This window comes from Microtus pennsylvanicus, chromosome 11, assembly GCF_037038515.1.
Source record: "Microtus pennsylvanicus isolate mMicPen1 chromosome 11, mMicPen1.hap1, whole genome shotgun sequence".
In the NCBI taxonomy this organism is placed as follows: domain Eukaryota; kingdom Metazoa; phylum Chordata; class Mammalia; order Rodentia; family Cricetidae; genus Microtus; species Microtus pennsylvanicus.
In genome coordinates, this window is record NC_134589.1 from 78,225,369 (window position 1) to 78,243,857 (window position 18,489).

General features: G+C 37.1%; 1 protein-coding gene across 2 annotated transcripts in view; it reads right to left on the minus strand.

Annotated features, from left to right (window-relative positions):
• The window catches only part of Gabrb2 (gamma-aminobutyric acid type A receptor subunit beta2), a 210,653-nt gene that overhangs the window by 114,848 nt on the left and 77,316 nt on the right, over positions 1-18,489 (minus strand). For both annotated transcript variants that reach the window (XM_075941301.1, XM_075941302.1), the window contains exon 5: positions 16,991-17,211. In XM_075941301.1, coding sequence (XP_075797416.1) covers positions 16,991-17,211 — 221 coding nt within the window. The remainder of the gene's footprint in view (positions 1-16,990; positions 17,212-18,489) is intronic.

The window sequence follows — 18,489 nt, forward strand, 5'->3', positions numbered from 1 at the left end:
AGGGAATTTGGTTCACTGTGAGAGCCCGTGTCAAGTATGTCAGACCTTAGATAGGTGCCCTATGAAAATGGATGTACTTTAGAAAACCTATTAAATTCAGAAATTACAGTTAAAATGGAAAATCAGCACAGAAGATACAAAAGGCTGCAATAAAACAGTAAAATGCCCAAGCCCACATAAGTATCTCAAAGAAAAAGGTTGGGAAAATATATCTCTACCCATAAACAACATAACCCACGAACTCTTAAAAATGACGCTCTAGTAGAAGCTTGCTTATCATATAATATTAACTGGAGAGAGAAAATTACAGAGTAGCAAAAATAAGCAAAGTAAAAGGAAACATATTTAAGAAATCCTGCCAAACATTTATGACAGGCTTCTGAATGTGTACCTATTAGTGTATATTTTCTCCCAGCAGTTAAAAGACTTAAGTTCTTCACTTTCCTGTCTTCCTGTGATGTTCATATATAGTCTGGAAACTGGAAAATCACACATTACTATCATAAAGAGGAAGAAAGAAGCACGATATAGAGAGAAAGAAAGAAGATGAAGAAGGAAAGGAATAAAGTAGAGAAGGGATAGAAGACAGGGAGAGAAAAGAAAGAGACGATGGAAAAGGAAAAATTATTTTCATTTTTTTATAATTTTTAAATTAAGTTTTAAAAATATCACCTCATCACCTCTTTCTTCTTCTCCCTCTTAATCTTCCTGTTCCTTTTCTCTTTAGTATTTCCTATCCCCCATCTCCCTTGCTAATTGGTTAATATTGAAATATATCAATTGTATATATGATTAAACAGAAATGGGTAACAGAAAGTTTTTAAAAATTCAACAACATTAGTCATCAGGGGAATGCAAATTAACACTACTTTGAGGTTTCATTTTATCCATGTCAGAATGGCCAAGATCAAAGAAACTAATGATAGCACATTCTGGCCTAGATGTGGCAAAATGGGGACATTTATTTCCTGCTGATAGAAATGTGAAGTGTTCATAAACAACTGCTATAAAAATCATCATAGGTGTTCCTCAAAATGATAGAGATATATTTACCACATGATTCCACTATGTCACTCTCAGGTATATACTCAAAAGAATGTATATCTTTTATTTTAAAGATACTTGCACTAGAGATCCTTGCCAACCTCTATTCATTTCTGCTCTACTCACAGTAGCCTGGAAATGGAAACACCTTACACATCCATCATCAGAAAACTGAATAATAAAAACGTGGTACATTTACACAACAGAGGGTTCAACATTAACAAATAATTTTTCAGATGCCCAATATCTCAGTCTGATAAAAAATTACATTTTACAGTGATAGCAACAATTAAGTTACCAATCTTATTATCCCATACACTCTGGAGGTACAGAAAACATGGAATGGCAACCTTCTGATCTGAGTCAACAGATGAGCAACATTTCTTAGAAACAAAATAATGCTTTGAATTTAAAGTCATAAATAGCTTTTGTAACATAAAGTTATATATAACATAAATTCATTCAAACAATGTGTCTTCAAATATGAAAATTACTAGTGTAAAGGAGGCATTATGAAGTAGTTATAAATCTATGTATGAAATTGACATGGCTATTTTTTTCCCAGCATAAAAATATCTACCCTCACCAGTAAAATAATGCAAAACAATGTCTACCACATAAAAGATACTTAATAACTATAAATTAAATGGATGACTTAAAAAGAAAATGATTGAATGGAAAAATAAACTAAGCACGTAAAATATCATGAGCAAAACTCCATGTTGTGGGCAAATTTGGGGAGCATATTTTTAATGATTCTATTGGGTTGAATCTATATAAAGTCACTATTCTTCTGCTGGTCAGTAACCACATGATAATCCTACAGTGTTATCTGCCATGCAAACTTGAAGCTAAGAGGACCAAGAATCTCTGCTCATCAGCACAGAAAGATGAAGGCAACTGGCCTTTCCATGTGCTGGGCAATCTCCCTGCATTGTGCACACAGCATCATGATATAGTGTAGGTTCCATGGACATCAGTTACTCAGTGCTCATGACCTGGGTCATAAGGCAAAGAATGTTCAACATCTGACATGCATTCTGCCTTCCAGTGCTTTTGTATTTCCTGTTCATTTCATTCCTCTTTTCTGATGTTGGTATCACCCTTAAGCCCTGCAATACACTTTGCCATCTGTTTGTGCACATGGTGCTGTCAAGAAAAGTCAAAGAGTCTCATGTCCCCAATTCTTTTTTGATTCAGTTCATTCTTAGCAGTAAGAAAAAAACAGACGATGAATCTACAAGCTCATGTGAAATGGAGATATCAAGACTCCTGTAGAGAATATGTTCATTTTAAGGACCTGAATTGAAGCAAATGCTGTATGTATATAGCCAACTCCTCCTATCTATCCCCTTTATACCTCACTGTCTACTGTTGATATCATCTGTGGAATTGCATCACATCTCTTCATCAATTATTTGTAGTCAGCAACTACAGTAATGATCTGTTGCGAATTTGGCTGCGCGTATTTTACACTCTGTTCTATCCATGCCTACAGAAAATAAAATGCTGCAGGGATGAAATTGCTTTCTGTAATTAAACAAGGTTGTCGCTGAATGATGGTACACTGGTTTTTCAGAATTTTCAAACATTACAAAGGATGAAGTTGAGCCAAGCAGCTCATTTGTTCTGGGAGGAAGTCCAGAAGCCTGGGCATCAAACAAACACAGCAGAATCGCCAGAAAGAAAAGAGACATCCGAGCACGAGCATCTTCCTTGTCTGGGATGTCTGTGACTCTCAATAAACCTGCAAACTAAATCCAGCTCCAGGACCTGGACTTCATTCAGCTTCTTTGATGATTCCAGAACTTGAACACAAATGTTCCTTAATTCGTATTATTTGGAATATGGCCTCTTGATGTAAAATCTGTTTTCCTTCTTGCTAGAATTTAGTAGGCATTCGTGCCTTTGCTGACGATTTTCTTTATTCTCTCTCACTTACTTCCTCCCCATCCTGAATATACCTCACAGTGGATCCAGTTGCTGTTCCAAGGTAATTCTAATTTCAATACGTGGAGGCATGTGGTTCATCTCATCTCTTCATGGGGTGTGTGTGTAAAGATTAGCTACTTAGACATTCTGGAACTTAAGACGGACCCACAAATCAATCCTTAGTGAATGCTATTAGTAGGACCCTAAAACATTCAACATGTTCTTACAACTCTCAGCTGTAGGAAAGAACAAGGCTGAAATTCGTTAATAATATCATGAACCTCTTTTACATTGGTTTATCTAATTGCCCAAAGGGAAAGCAAAACTACAGGCCCAGACAATTGCATTCAATCACTTAAGATTTGGGAAAATACTGTGTGGCAAAAAAAAAAAAATGTTTTACTTTTCCACACATGTGGTTTCTTTCCATGAAACCTACTACCAGCATAACTCCTATTACAAGGACAGAAGCAAAGAAAAGAACATCTGAGTTGTCAGACACACACACACACACACACACACACACACATATTTACACATAAACACACAGTAGTATAGGCAGGATAGTCTAGATGGCACAGACATACTCTGTCAATGCTCAGCAAAGTATATGACATCACTGCCAAGCCATCACAAAATTTGCTGACATTTTCATTATTATGCATAGTATGCAGCAACACACACCACACTTAAACTCAGTTCTAATGAGTTCTCTGAAGCATTTTTAAAAAAGATGTCATTAGAAAGTGTTCTGTCGTTGGCTTACATTACTTACTGTAGAGGGTAGTGTGGGTTACCTAATTTCCACCTGTCCATCTCTATATTTCATCTACCTAAATGATAGACATGTTCACCTATCATTTAGAGCATTTCATTGATGAAAAATATTACGTTACATAAAAGAGCACCCTTCAATGGAAATTTCCATTGACAATCAATTCATATTCACATGTAAATTGCAATTTGGGAAGCTGAACTCATGGCAACAGCAGATTCTGTTTTTGTTTTCAAACATCTCTGTAATCTTCTGTTATACATATTACATGAAGAATACTGTCACTACTAATGTATTTTCTTATGTATAAAGAGAAATGCCCAGCTTTGTAAAGTGTAGGACAATAAAATTACTTTCACCCCATTACAACATAATATCTTCGAAGATTGGGTTATAAATGATCTCAATTTAATTTTATATTTATTTTTACACATCTTTTAAGTTACCTCAACAGGAATATCCATTGCTAACCATTATCTTTCATGAGTTATCTGCATTGAAAAATACGGGGAGAAATCAATTTGAGGATGACCCTGTGGAGACCACAGAGTTTATTTAACTGTAGCTTTAGACTGACAGAGCTCAGTATTCTGTGGAAAACTAGTAGTGGGAAAATCAATCCCATATATACTAATTTAAGATTTGTAGTTGGTTTCTGTGGGGCACACACGCCTTAGATGCTGGGGTGTCAACAATGGGCTTCTCATGGGGCTGCTACTCTATCTACTTCAATGAATATAATATGTAGGTAATACATTATTTTTAAGAGCATAAAACACAGTGACATGAACGAGAGTGATCAGGGAATTTCAGACAAAGAGGCATTGCTTTCATTTCCCTTGTGCACAGGAGGAGGCTTTCCTGCCCTCAGGACCATGTGCATCTACTGTTTTCTAACGGGAGCTCATCCTCAGAACTCTTTCTCAGTGCTTACTTGTCTAAGCAACTGTTATTTTCTAAAGCAGCATACCATTTCTTTCCAGTTACCCGCCCTAAGATTCCTCGGGTTCTTTGTCTCCACCGACTTCATCATCACTTGAAAATCTTGTATTTATTATGAAGTATACTTATTGCCAATGGTCACATGGATTTCCTTAGTATGAGAAATGCCTGGAAATAGGCACTGACTCTGGCTGATCCATTCCTACACCACCACCACCCACCTATGACCTCCAGGACTGCTAATTTAGGAGCTGATTGGATAAAGTGAAAAATACGTGAATGAAAGTGACTTAAAGTTTTGTCAAAAAATAAACTTGGGTTTCTTTTTCTCCAGCCGCCCTTTTGAGTACTCCACAGACATTCCGAAAGTTTAGCCTATCATATTCAGTAGGTACATTGAACTTCCACTCAAGAAAATCCCCAGTTGGTGAAAATCTTCTCCCAGTAAGGGGGAGGGAAATGGGAGGCGGTTGCGGGGAGGAGGCAGAAATCCTTAATAAATAAATAAATTAATAAAAAAAAAACAATTTCAACACCAAAAAAAAAAAAAAAAGAAAAAAGAAAATCCCCAGTATGCCTTTACCTTCCTTTCCATATTCTAGTCCATGTACCGAGTTATTTCTCTCCACTAAATCCATTTAAAGTACGAAGGATTCAGGCTTTAATGTCCAACAGCCTTGAAAGCTATTTCTAGTTTTGACATGTACAGTGGTGTTGCTTTAAACAACTCACTGAATTTGTTTTAATATCCTTCTCTGTATAAATGGAATGATTTAATACTTAAAACCACACCTCTATTAATTAAATTGTATCATTCCCAGTGAGGATCTGTTATGTGACTTCCTGTCACCATTGTCTTTGAAGGAAGAGTCTGCCTCTTACTATACTATTTTTCTTCATCTTAGCTATTTATTTTCTTCTCTTAGTAAGTTCCTTTTTTTCTTTGAGGTCACAGGCATTGAAGAATTAATTGTCTTCACTTGTACCCAATGCTGGCAGTATTTGATCATGCATTTTGCTCTTGTCATAACTCATTCACCCACCACTTACCATCATGGGCCACAAAATAATAAGTCAAAGTAAAATATTTGTAGCAATTCTAATAATAGCCATTATCTTTAAAATCAACTTATTATGTGCCAGGCAATTTGCTACAGGCTTTGCAATTATTTGTTCATTTAATTGCCTCAATAGTCCTTCAAAGTAGGTATGATTAAATACAGTTTCCAGATAAGGAAACTGACACGTGATAGATGGAGCACAACACATCTGTAGCTCAGAGTGGCCTTGAGACAAGACAGAGTTCAAGCCCCTGCTCTTCACATTGCCCTGTGGCTACTCCAAAGTATCTGTGCATCTATCTGTGTAAATGCACAGATTCCTCTTAGTGTTTTGACATCTGAGGAGTCTATGTCCTTTGTCTTGTCTGGTTTCCTTTAACTGGCAGCCTATCATTGCTGCTAAAGTATAAAGTCCTAATTATTCTCTCCATTATAGCTAGTGAAAACAGTCGAACGTGGGATTAGTCTCTTCCTCTAAGGATTTATAGCCATTTAGCACTTGCTTCTTTTTATTCTCTCCATAAGAGCACAGATAACGAGCTCCTTCTTCGAAGCAAAACAGCCTGAGCATTTCACTTTATGGGGAATGAGATTTGAGTCATTAACCTATTATGCTGGTTTAGTTTCCAAAGAGAAGGACTTGTTTTATTTGTGACCTCCAAAATAAAGAGGAACCGAATGGCTAGACGTTTCCTCTAATCCATTTAGCAACGTGACTGAGTTAAATATTTTCTTAAAGTCTTTAAATAAATTGGGGAGAGGTGGTAATTTACACAAGTTGGAAAATTTAATATGTTTCCCCTTTCAAAAAGAAGTAAGGCTAAAAAAAAACACAACTCAGTCCATAAAATCAATTGTTAACCCATTGTTTTTTTGGATCTTGTCCAATATCTGGTTCATAATTGGATCTGATTAGCTGTCCTTAAAGCAATCATATTCTCTGAACTCACTTTCTCCCCCTCCATTGCAAATGCTGATGTTAAAGTGAGAATCTCATAAAAGAAAATAGTGTTTGTAGATCTTTGATATTAAAGTTTGTAAGCAATTCAGGTAAATCTTCCTGAACTACAAATTAAGAATAGGGACTCTATAATATAGCAGCAACAATCTTCAATGTCCACTGGAAAATAATTTGCTTAAAATTGGATAGAGCACAAAAAAACATGTAACATATTTTCATGTATATCTTAATCTATTGACCACATAGTTTCCACAGGATGAAATGAGGTACATGCAAATTCTGCCACTGAGTTTGAATAAAAGAATACTATTTTCCTTCAGTAGCAAATAAATATACAATATCATCCACAGATATTTTCACAAACCTGTTAACACATTGGTAATAAATTTCAACAATTTTTCTTTACCATGTCAATGATCCTATTACATTCATTTTTCAGCCTGTAGTACAAGAGCCCTGCCTTTTGGGGACAGATGTTGAAATTCCCCAGCCTCTAATCATTTTTCTTTCCTGAGGGTTTCCTTCACACTTCTGCTTTGTATCAGATCCAGCGTTGGACACTGAAAAAAGCCATATTTGGTTTTCTTTTTACTGGATTTTTGTGGACATAATGGTATCTAGGGACACATGTAGGTGGGAATAAAGGAGACTTACTTACCACTTGGGTATGATGAGCCAGAAATACTTAGGAAAAAAAGCAAGGTAGTTAGACTTGCCTTTCCAGTGAAAATGTTTTTCTATTTAAAACTTAAGCAAAATGTTGCAACAAAATGTGCCCACACACCATCGCCACTTCTCACTTTTCAGAGTGCTGCAATTCTGTCTCTGCTGTTGTTGATGTGGATTTGAATTATGTGGTAATGTTAGTGAGACAATGGTGATTCTAATGCACCAAATAATACCATTGCAACATCAAAACAGGGAAATATCCTTGAATTGGAAGTTGAGTATTTGGGATGATACTGTGTTTTCCTAACTAACAACTGCCTCCACAATGGTAAGGAAGTTATTCTCTATTATATCTGCCTTTAAAAGAAAGGTGGCTTAGCCGGGCGGTGGTGGCACACGCCTTTAATCCCAGCACTCAGGAGGCAGAGGCAGGCGGATCTCTGTGAGTTCGAGACCAGCCTGGTCTACAAGAGCTAGTTCCAGGACAGGAACCAAAAGCTACAGAGAAACCCTGTCTCGAAAATCCAAAAAAAAAAAAAAAAGCATAGGATAAAACCGGACTTGCTGAACATAGTGGACAATGAGGACTACTGAGAACTCAAAAACAATGGCAATGGGTTTTTGATCCTATTGCACGTACTGACTTTGGGGGAGCCTAGACAGTTTGGATGCTCACCTTACTAGACCTGGATAGAGGTGGGCGGTCCTTGGGCTTCCCACAGGTCAGGGAACCCTGATTGCTCTTTGAGCAGATGAGGGAGGGGGACTTGATCAGGGGAAGGGGAGGGAAATGGGAGGCAGTGGCGGGGAGGAGGCAGAAATCCTTAATAAATAAATAAATTAAAAAAAATAAAGGTGGCTTAATTAGAGAGTGCTGCTGAGGAGACACCATGACTATGACGAAGGCAACTTTTGAAATTAAGTATTTAACGGGGGCATTACTTAAACTTTTTAGAGGGTCAGTGGGGAACAAGGCATAGCCAGCTAAGGCGCTGGAGAAGCAACTGGCAGAGAGAAAGAGCGAAGGAGAGGGAGAGAAGCTGAGCCTGGCCTGAGATTTTGAAACATTAAAGTCTACACCCAATAATATTTCCTCCAATAAGGCTATACCTCTTCATTCTTATAAGACAGTTCTACCCTCTGGGAACCAAGTATTAAAATATATGAACCTATGGGGGCCATTGTCATCAGCCACAACAGAAAGTGAACTTCCATGGCCTATAAGTTATTTCTGTTATTTCTAAATACATTTACTTTTTATTTAAGTAATTTTATCTTATATGAAAATGGTGAAGAAAATTTTCCTTTAAAAATTAGATACAGTTCTTTAAAAAGCTTGCACTTTCCCTCATGAATCACAGGCCAGACTTTTTTTTTCTGCTTTGAAGGCTGAGATTGTACGGTGAGTTCCCCCATTCTGGCTAAGAAGACTGATAGTCTTAATAAAATCTTTTTTGTTCAGCCTGACAAAATTCAATTACTCGATATCTGTACGAAAATTAATTAAGCCAATTAGGAAATCCAAGCTAAAATTGATATATTAATGTTTAATAGATCACATTTCTATGAGCGATGACTATCTTGCGCTAAAAGTTGCGTAGTAGAGAGAGCAGATGGAATAACTAAAACCCCACTTGCCTATGCTCATTACAGGCTAACATCATCCTTTGCCATTTTCTCAGTGAGGGAGCCTACACATCAGGGGGTGGCTGGCTGAATTACTGTTGCCTGCTGGATCTTTCTTTAAGAATGTAAACCTTTAATTAGGAGTGACAAGTGTCTGATCTAATGTTACATATGGGAGATATACAGATACATGAGGTCAAGACCACCCCCACCTCGGCACACACACACACACACACACAGAGGGGCCAGCTACTACTAAAAACAAGATCATTCTTCATGTAAAACTGTCTGGAAAACAACAACAAAAACAGGTTTCCATATATATGCTGGGCCATTTCTTTGCCAAGTGAGACTGCAAATATGAAAAGCAAAGCTATATGATTGTAAATTATACCACAAGCACTCTTCCCAGTTTGTCATTAAAGTACTGAACAGATTTGAAAGAACATTCCTATGTTTTATGGAAACAACTTCATTTTTCACCTTCCATCAAAAGCACAAACTGTATCTTGTAATCGGTAAGAAATGCATCTTAAACATATCTTATAATGGTTGAAAAATGAATGTCGGAAGTACTTTATTCACATACACTCATGCTTATTACTGTGAATTGTTAAGACACAGATCCTCAGGGTAGGGACATGAGGATTAGAAAAATAAGTAACGAGTATGAAGACGTGAGTGAAAATAATAAAACAGAAAACATAAACTAGGACTGGGAGTCCAGTGAATACTGAAATTTGCCCACGTTTAATTTTCTATACACTTTTGTACCCAAAGACAACAGGAGAAGAAGACAAAAGGCTGCTTTAACATGATACAAAGGACAATTCGAACAGCTATTTGATTCAGTACTTTGAGCCATCCAAGCCATTAATCCATGAGAAAAGCATTTTGTTGTTTAGTCAATGAAGCCACCCTAACACCCTAGGACAAGGATCCTGAAGACAGCCATTCCCAAGGTCACACCTCCTATTTCAAAAGAAGGAGCAGATGTATGCTTGAATTCTTTGACTTTTGGTCAGGGTAGAGTAGATCTACCTGTGTGAATCATCTTAATGACAAAACACAAAGCAACCATACCTTAGGTAAATGTGTATAGTCACATTTGATGTTAACAACTTTGAGCAAGCTGAAACTCTCTGATCTTCAGATGAGATAGAAATGGGCTCACATTTTTGGACCTCCACATGGTGGCTTGCTAGATGCCAGTCTAACTCTAGGCTAGATCAGGACCCCTTTCTAGACTAAATAAGGTAGAGATTGAAAGAGTGGGATACCTCAGTGCCTCCTTTGGCTTATTCATGAATGCACACAGATGTCTGTACACATGTACATATACTGCACATAAATACACAGAGAGATTTAAGAGATTTGCGAACAAGGATCTCTGTAGTTTATATCTTTATACGAATAGCTTTTACTGAGTGTTTTGAAGACAGGTCATCTCCTCTCAGAGGCTCTGTGGTTCATTGGGTAAAATTCATGGCAAAGGTATGCCCTAATCCAGAGAACAGTGGAAAAAACACTTTAGCTAGCACCTTGCTGACTTCTCTGTAAACTTTCCATCGATAAGCACATATCTATTGCTTCTCAGTGTACAAAGCTAAAGCTCTCAATCATTCCCTGGTGCTCGGTGAGCAATTATTGAGCAGAATTTGTTTCCTGCTTAGCAGTAAGCTGAGGTTTCTGTTGATGTGGGGAGTTTAGAATATGGAGATGAAGAAATATGGGACCCAAGTGTGGGTGATTTCTATCAGTTTCATCCTGAATCAATCATTGCCTGCCTGGTTTCAAAAACACCAGATTTTAAATGTTTAGTTGCTTTTCATTGTTCTTTGGGTTAATAAACTTTTAAAATTTTGGGAATGTAGTTGGAAATTCACAGAGTTGGGCAACACAACTAATTTTCTTCACAAAGGGTAATGATAATACAACTTAGACTTTTTTTTAAATTTTGCCACTTGCTTCTTTGGAACAATCAACAAATTCTCTGAGCATGAGTTAGAAGATGCAAATATTGTTATAGCTTATCCATTCTCAATTGATTGTCAATGAATATTAAAAAAATCTGTAATTGAACATAATATTAGCAAATGAAATTATGTATTTGGAGTAATACAGTAACAGTTGGATGCTAAGTATTCAGTGTTACTTAATGTGTATGGGCATAGATTGTACGGATGGAAATTCTTAGAATTTGACTCATTATTATTTACATTATTCCGGGAAGTAGTTTCTAAGTTCTTGTTTAGAACCCAGAATGGAGAGAACAGCAGGTGAAATCCTCCCGTCTCTGCGCACCACAGCACTTGTGTTGTAGTCCCCAAGTGATCACACGACATTTTTCTTTGATGCTGCTGAAATCGAAACTCAGATCCTTCTACTTCCACAGCAAGCCCTCTGGCAACTCTGCAGGCCCCCAACTCTTAATTCTCTTTAGAACTTATTTTAGTTTTAGTTTAAAAAATTGATATTATAATATAATTACTGCAGCATTTTCCTCTACTTAGGTTCATATTTTTTAGAGAGTAAAACCACAGTTCCATAGCCTCTTGATCATTTTTTTTATTATTGTTGATTTGTTGTTGTTGTTATTGTTTGTCTTTTAAATTTCATGATGACTATTTTCAAACATGCTGCAGCTTGAACAAATGAACTCCTGAGCTCCTCCATGCCCATCATCAAGTCCAACAGGCATAATATTCTGGTGTCCCCATTGTTGTTATATTTTAATATGTGAAAAGTCCACTAGATGGTACTTTACAACAGTTCACTCAAATATTGTGAACATTGACCTCTTCTTCCTTATCTGTCGAGAGGGGTAGGTAGGTAGGTAGGTGTGCTCTTCATTTATGTCCCAGACATTCAGATCAAGGTCTTTGATGTGCAAATTACTGGTCATTGTCTTGAGTATGGAAACTGTTTAGCTCTCTGTCTTCTACATCTACAATGAATGACTGCTTTTCAGTTTTCATTATTCCCACCAATGGACTTTACTACCACTGACTTTTTCTTTGCAATGATTTGTCTGAGTCCAAGGATTACACACATGCACACACCTCATTCTTTTAACTAGAACAGCTATAGTCCATAGGATCTCAAGTGAACTTCCATAGAAGACTCTTGCCTTCTGTTTCTCAGGGCTCTATTTTATCATTCAAGAGAAAAGTCCGTAGCTACAGATGTACTAAAAGTTGTTTTCATCTAGCTTTTTTTTTCTTCCATTCCTTCAGATTCTCCCAGGGTTTTAATAAATATCACCAGATAACCAGTATTTAAAGGCTGGGACAAAAAAAGTAGTATTTCTACTTTAAGGCAATTAAATTCTTGGGGTACAGTAGCTATTTAAATTTTTATAGGTTCCTTTGTTTTTCCATATAATATGGAGGAAATAATGGAACTAAAGCAATATTAAATAAGAAAACATATGCAAAATATATGCATGCTAAATCTTTCCATTAGTCCTAGATACTTTCAATAATATTCTAATTAGATGTAATGTTCTACATTTCCTCTTCTTGACATTGACTCAATAAAATTCTTACTAGATTATCAACAATAGGAAATAACAGAATTGGTGATAGATGAGTAGGAATGGGGGCTAAGTATTTAGAGTTCATACTGTCAATGGTTATTTTAACTAAATTTCTTCTCTGTATTGTAAGTAAGACTCCTAGAGACAAGAAATGCGTATTAGGTATGCACCGGTTTTCAGAGGAAACTGTTCTATTTTTCTATAAAATTTGCCAATACTACTTAAAAGTGTGTTTTAAGATCTTCCTATTAATTTCATCTGCTGTTCAACATTGCAACTGAGAGAACAATCACAATTAATGGGCCTGCTTTCCACAGAAGTGCTAATTTTATTTTATATTATAATTTTAGTTTTTTCAAGACAGGGTTTCTCTGTAGCTTTGGAGCCTGTCCTGGCATTAGCTCTTGTAGACCAGGCTGGCCTCGAATTGACAGAGATCCACCTGCCTCTGCCTCCCCAGTGCTGGGATTAAAGGCGTGCGCCACCACCGCCCGGCCAGAAGTGCTAATTTTATGAATGTCACAGGTGCTCAAGAAATTGATTATTGTGTCAAGAGTCTTTGTTGGAAGGGGGAACGGAAAAATAATGATCTTCTGATGTCAGGAGTTAAGGATGCTCTGTGGCATCCAGCTTAGAGATATAAGAGACCCCTAAACCATTTGCCTCTAAGGTGTACACTTCTGCTAACCCATGTTCAACCAACACAGACACATAATGAAGTCCAGAAATCAGTGCCTTTGGCATGTGTATTCCTCCTTGATAGCACTGGTCACAGGTGCATAAAAGGTTTTCCATACCCTCTGCCTCTGAGGGACACATCATCAACCTTCCTGTACATGGTCCTAATAGGTAAGCAGACTTTTCTCATCTTACCTCTCATATATCCTTCCTTTCACCTATAGCATCAGGCAGAAACAGGTAAGAAAGTTACAGTCTCCTGCCTCTGGGGCATACTCACCAAGCTCAGTGAATCCAAGCAAGGGACAGACTATTACAGCCATAGGAGTGGGAACCACTTCCTTTCCCCAAGTGTGTTCTTCTGCCCTGAGTACCACAGAAGCCAGAGGACATGATAAATCTATGGCTGTGGCACACATATACAACACTCTTCAAACACTCTGGCTTGTCAGTTTAGAGGTCACAGAATCCCTAGCATTGATTCACTCTCCCATAATACCTTATGAAGCCAAACTCTTAAGGTTAGAGGACATGTGAAATTGCTGCTTCTGGTATAACCCATTGATACACTGCACTGACTCTGGTTTATGAAGTTAGAGCCCGTGATTCTGTTATCAACAAAGCCACGACCACCTTCACCTACGCCACCCATGGTCAATGCCAAGTTCCTCTACAACTGGACTTTAAGCAACACTGAGCCTGGTCAAGACTTGTGAAGTAGAGGTGATGCTAACACCACACACTCACTCAACTCAGCTGTGATGAGAAGTCACAGCTCACACCAGATTGGCAAATCCCAGTGTACAAACACCAGGGCCTAGAAGAGCCAAGACAAAATATCTCCTCCAAAAATTAACAGTCACAGAGCAATGGAGGCCAGTGATGGTGACTTATACAAAATTCTAGGCAAAATTTAAAAGAACAATCCTAATAAATATGTTCAAAATTTCAAAGCGGACACAAACACACTAATGAATGCATTGAAGGAGAATACAAATAATATTTGGAGTCAACTCCAAGAAAACACATTCAGTTGAATGCATTAAGAAAATCAGTTCAGTACTGAAAACAGAATTCTCCAAATACCTTGAAATACTGAATAAAACTCAAACTGAAATGATTTCAGAAATGAAAAATTCAGAAATCTAAGAAAACCCTCAGTGGAAATCTTCAGCAATGAATGGAACTTATAGTGGACAGACTTACAGAGCTTGAGGATCATACAGAGGAATTAGATCATTCAGTTGAAGTCAATGACTTTTTAAAAAAATATGAATGGAATGTAAAAGATAAGTAGGGCACTATGATAGACCAAATTTATTAATTATAGACATAAAAGAAGATGAGTCCTATATCAGAAAGCATAGTTAGTATCTTCAATAATATCACAGAAGAAAATATCCCAGCGTCTGCAAAGGAATACCCATTGTGGTATAAGAGGCATAGCAAATATCAAATGGACAGGACTAGAAGAGAAACATCCTATGCCACATTATTGTTAGAACACTATACGGAACAAATAAAAGCTGCAGAAAACTTCAAGAGAGAAGGCTTATGTCATACATAAAGATGGCTTCAGCACAATAACAGCTTCTCAAAAGAAACATTCAAAGCTAGAAGCACTTGGGAGCAGTGAGGAGTGGGTGATTGTCCCACAGCATGAGTAGGCAGTAGTCAGGGGACAACTTTGAGTGTTAATTGTGACCTTCCATCTTATTTGGGACAGGGTGTCTTTGTTTTTCATTCTTCATACACCAGACTAGTAGGACTGAGCATTTCCAGACTGTCTCCATTGCCTATATCTTATCTCAGCATGCAAGCACAGGATTACAGATAGAAAATATTATACCCAAGTTTGAGTTCTGGGAATTTGAATGTAGGCCCCCATTCTTACATGGTAAATATATTAGTTTCTGATCCACTTATTACTTTTTTATTCCTATGCAATCCACATAAACTCTTATTTCTTATTTTTTATCACTTGATAGCATCCAGTATGTGTCTAAACTTTATATCAAGTACATAACAAAATTCATTTTACTAGCATGCAGTGCTCCATAAATTGTTCTCCTATTTTTTTCTCATCAATCTATAAGAAGCTTCCACTGACATTTTTCAGCTTTATCCATAAGTATTTTGGTACCAGAGTTGATCTTTCCTTCATATGTATTGATAATACACCCTTTACTTTTTAGGAATTTGGGTTTTCTTGGGTGCTTTCTGGCCAAAGAACTAGGTTTCGCTGCAACCGAACATTGGTTTTAGTTTACATTTATTCTCTTTAGTCAATACTTAAAATTTTTCTAGAAAGGGAGCAGTAGTCTTGCAGGGTACAGGTATATCTTCAACAACTGTCTTAGTGCCTCAGCCAGACCTATACCTAAGCCCTTTTAAGTCCCTATTACTTGCAGTGCATGGCTTGGCGCAACTCTTCTTCTTGGTACCCTTTGATGAAGTAATCATACAGGGCCAATATATCTCACACAATACATTCCTGTAAGATGCCATCACCCTACCCCTGTGCTTCAGGGCTCTTATTACGAAAAACAAAGGGTTACTTGAACACAGGTACCGCAATTCCATGAAAGGAGACCTGACAGATGGCTACAAAGGCACTAAAGGTTAGCTACCACATGGATTTTATGGGGAAAACAGTGACTTGTTTCTCAAGTAGGACTAGATAGCTTGGCAAGCAAGATTTTATCACGCTACTCATAATAATGCCCAACTTAAACTGCATATGTCATTTCTGACCACTTCCACTCAGTGTGTTCAGATAACAACTATTGTGGATAATGAAAATCAGAAGTAAGATGCAAATAGGGTGTCGGGTGAAGACTGTATGATGTGTGGAAAACAACTCATTGTGTAACCTCTGAGAAGGGTTCAACTGATGGCTGTTACTGTTACCACTATCATCACTATCATCACAGGATAGTCACATGTTTATGCAAAATAAAAGATCAGAGGCAAATTTCTTTTCTCGTGAGAAATTGTTTACATTGTAATATTTTCAGAATAAAAATGCTTTATGCAAAATAATAGAGGAGAGGAATTCAAAACGCTGAAATTTAGAGTGGTTTCCTTCTGCCATGCAAATTAAATGTTTACATTAAAATCGTTTCAGAATAAAAATGTGTTTTAATTTTTTTTCCAGAATACCATCTATTGGTTTTAATTGAAGTTAAACTAGCCTTCTTTACAAATTATTCCCATCCAAATAGTCTGGTACTGGAATGTTTTTCTGGAGGTGCATTTGAGAGCATCAATTAAGTATTAATAAACATGAGATGGTACTTATTTGTAAGTCAATTGCTCCTCAGAGGATGAGAGGGCATGACACTCCTCTCTGTCACCAGAGGACCATGACCAAGTTAGCAGCTCAATACCTTCTGCCATGTCCAAACAATCATTCAACATTCAGAGTTTTGTGTTTTCCAAATTTTAAAGAAACCCCATGCTTCAGTTATTTTGATATTGTTTATCCCTATTCCTTAAAGAAATCAGCTTTAGCATCAGCATCTGATACTGGAAGATAAATCAGAAGAAGAAGAAAAAAAAAGTAACAACAACTTAGTCTTAGCTGGAGCTAAGTCCTTTGTACACATGCTTTCCTAAGCTCTCAGATATCTCCCTGATAGGAGGTTTAATTCTTTTTCAGTAGAACTGCAGAAGGAATAAAGAAAACAGTACATTTCCTCTGACAGCAGGCAACTGGGTTTTCTTTCTCAGGAAAAGTTCAATTTAAGATGCATGCTACAGACCTGAGGCCATACAGGACCGTGCCGTCAGGATGCAAGCGTATCATACGATTTTTGACAGTCACTCCATGGACAAAGGATTTCTTATCATTCAGGAAGTAGGTGTCCGGCACCCAGAGCTGGTCTGCCACTCGATTGTCCAAAGTCAAGTTCAAAGGTATTACATTGTAGGACAGCCTCTTGTCTCTCCAGGCTTGCTGAAAATACATGGTCAAGGTATAGTCCTGTGAATGTGAGAAGAAATGTAGTTACTTTGTATCAGTACAGACTAGGGAAATGTATTAAACAATATAACTCATTTTTGAAAGCACCTACTGTGGGATATGCATCTAATCTAGACGCAGGCAATATGAATATAAGGTAAGGAAAGTATGTCTGTCTACACAAAATGTTGTATGTTACAGGAAGATAGATATCAACAAATAATTATGTAACTCTTCTTTTTTTTCTTTACAAAATGAGTGCCTAAGTTTGTTTTAGGTAAGAGATAAACACAAATTTAAAATAATATATAGACACTTGCTTTCCTCTGTCCTGAAACAATTAACCAGCATCTCAAATCTAAGATTTCATGCATTGATTTATTCAACAGATGTTTAATTCATTCCTGGTATGTGACTGGAAGTGATGAGGGATAGATCAAAGCCTGATCTCAGGGAATTTGTAAACAAAGCGTAGATAAATGAACAGAGCACCACACAATGCTGTAGTTCATCAAGCTAATAAAGCAAATTTAGAAGCATTTATCTGGGATGGTGTGAATAAAAACTGCTCTAAGGAGCTGAGATGCTGCAGAAGCCAGATAAGACCAAAGAACTGGTTATTAGAAAAGCATTCTAAGCACAGGACAGTGTACCAAAGTCCTGTGGTGGGAGCACAATTGCCATTTTTAGTGAACAGAGTAAAGACATTCACACAAGAGAGCAGAGGTGCATAGGAAGAGTAGGAATAGAACACGACCTAAGATTTACCATTCAGAAGAAAATGGATATTTATAAAGCCCAGCTATAAAATGACAACAAATGGTGAGTAAATGGGAAAGAAAAACCCTATTACTTTTATTTAAAAAAGGTGAACTAGTGCAAACACTGTAGAAATCAGAATAGATATTCTTACAAAAATCTAAAAATAAAATTACAATATGACTCAGGTTACAACTTGTGATCATACCAGAAAGACTCACAGTCCTACCACAGAGATATCTGCACATCGATATCAACTTGGCATTATTAGCTGAAGCAAAGAAATTGAACTAGAATAGACGACCATCTATGAATGAGTGAAGACATGTAATGCATACAAACAGTGAGACCTTGTAGTCCTGAAGGAAAAAGTTACATCAACAGGGAAAATTAAGGAACTGTAAGCAGTTAACAGACGGAGCTAGACTTTGAGAAACAAATTTTTCTTGTTTTCTTTCTTATATGGACTTAGACATACAGAGAGAGAGAGAGAGAGAGAGAGAGAGAGAGAGAGAGAGAGAGAGAGAGAGAGAGAGAGAG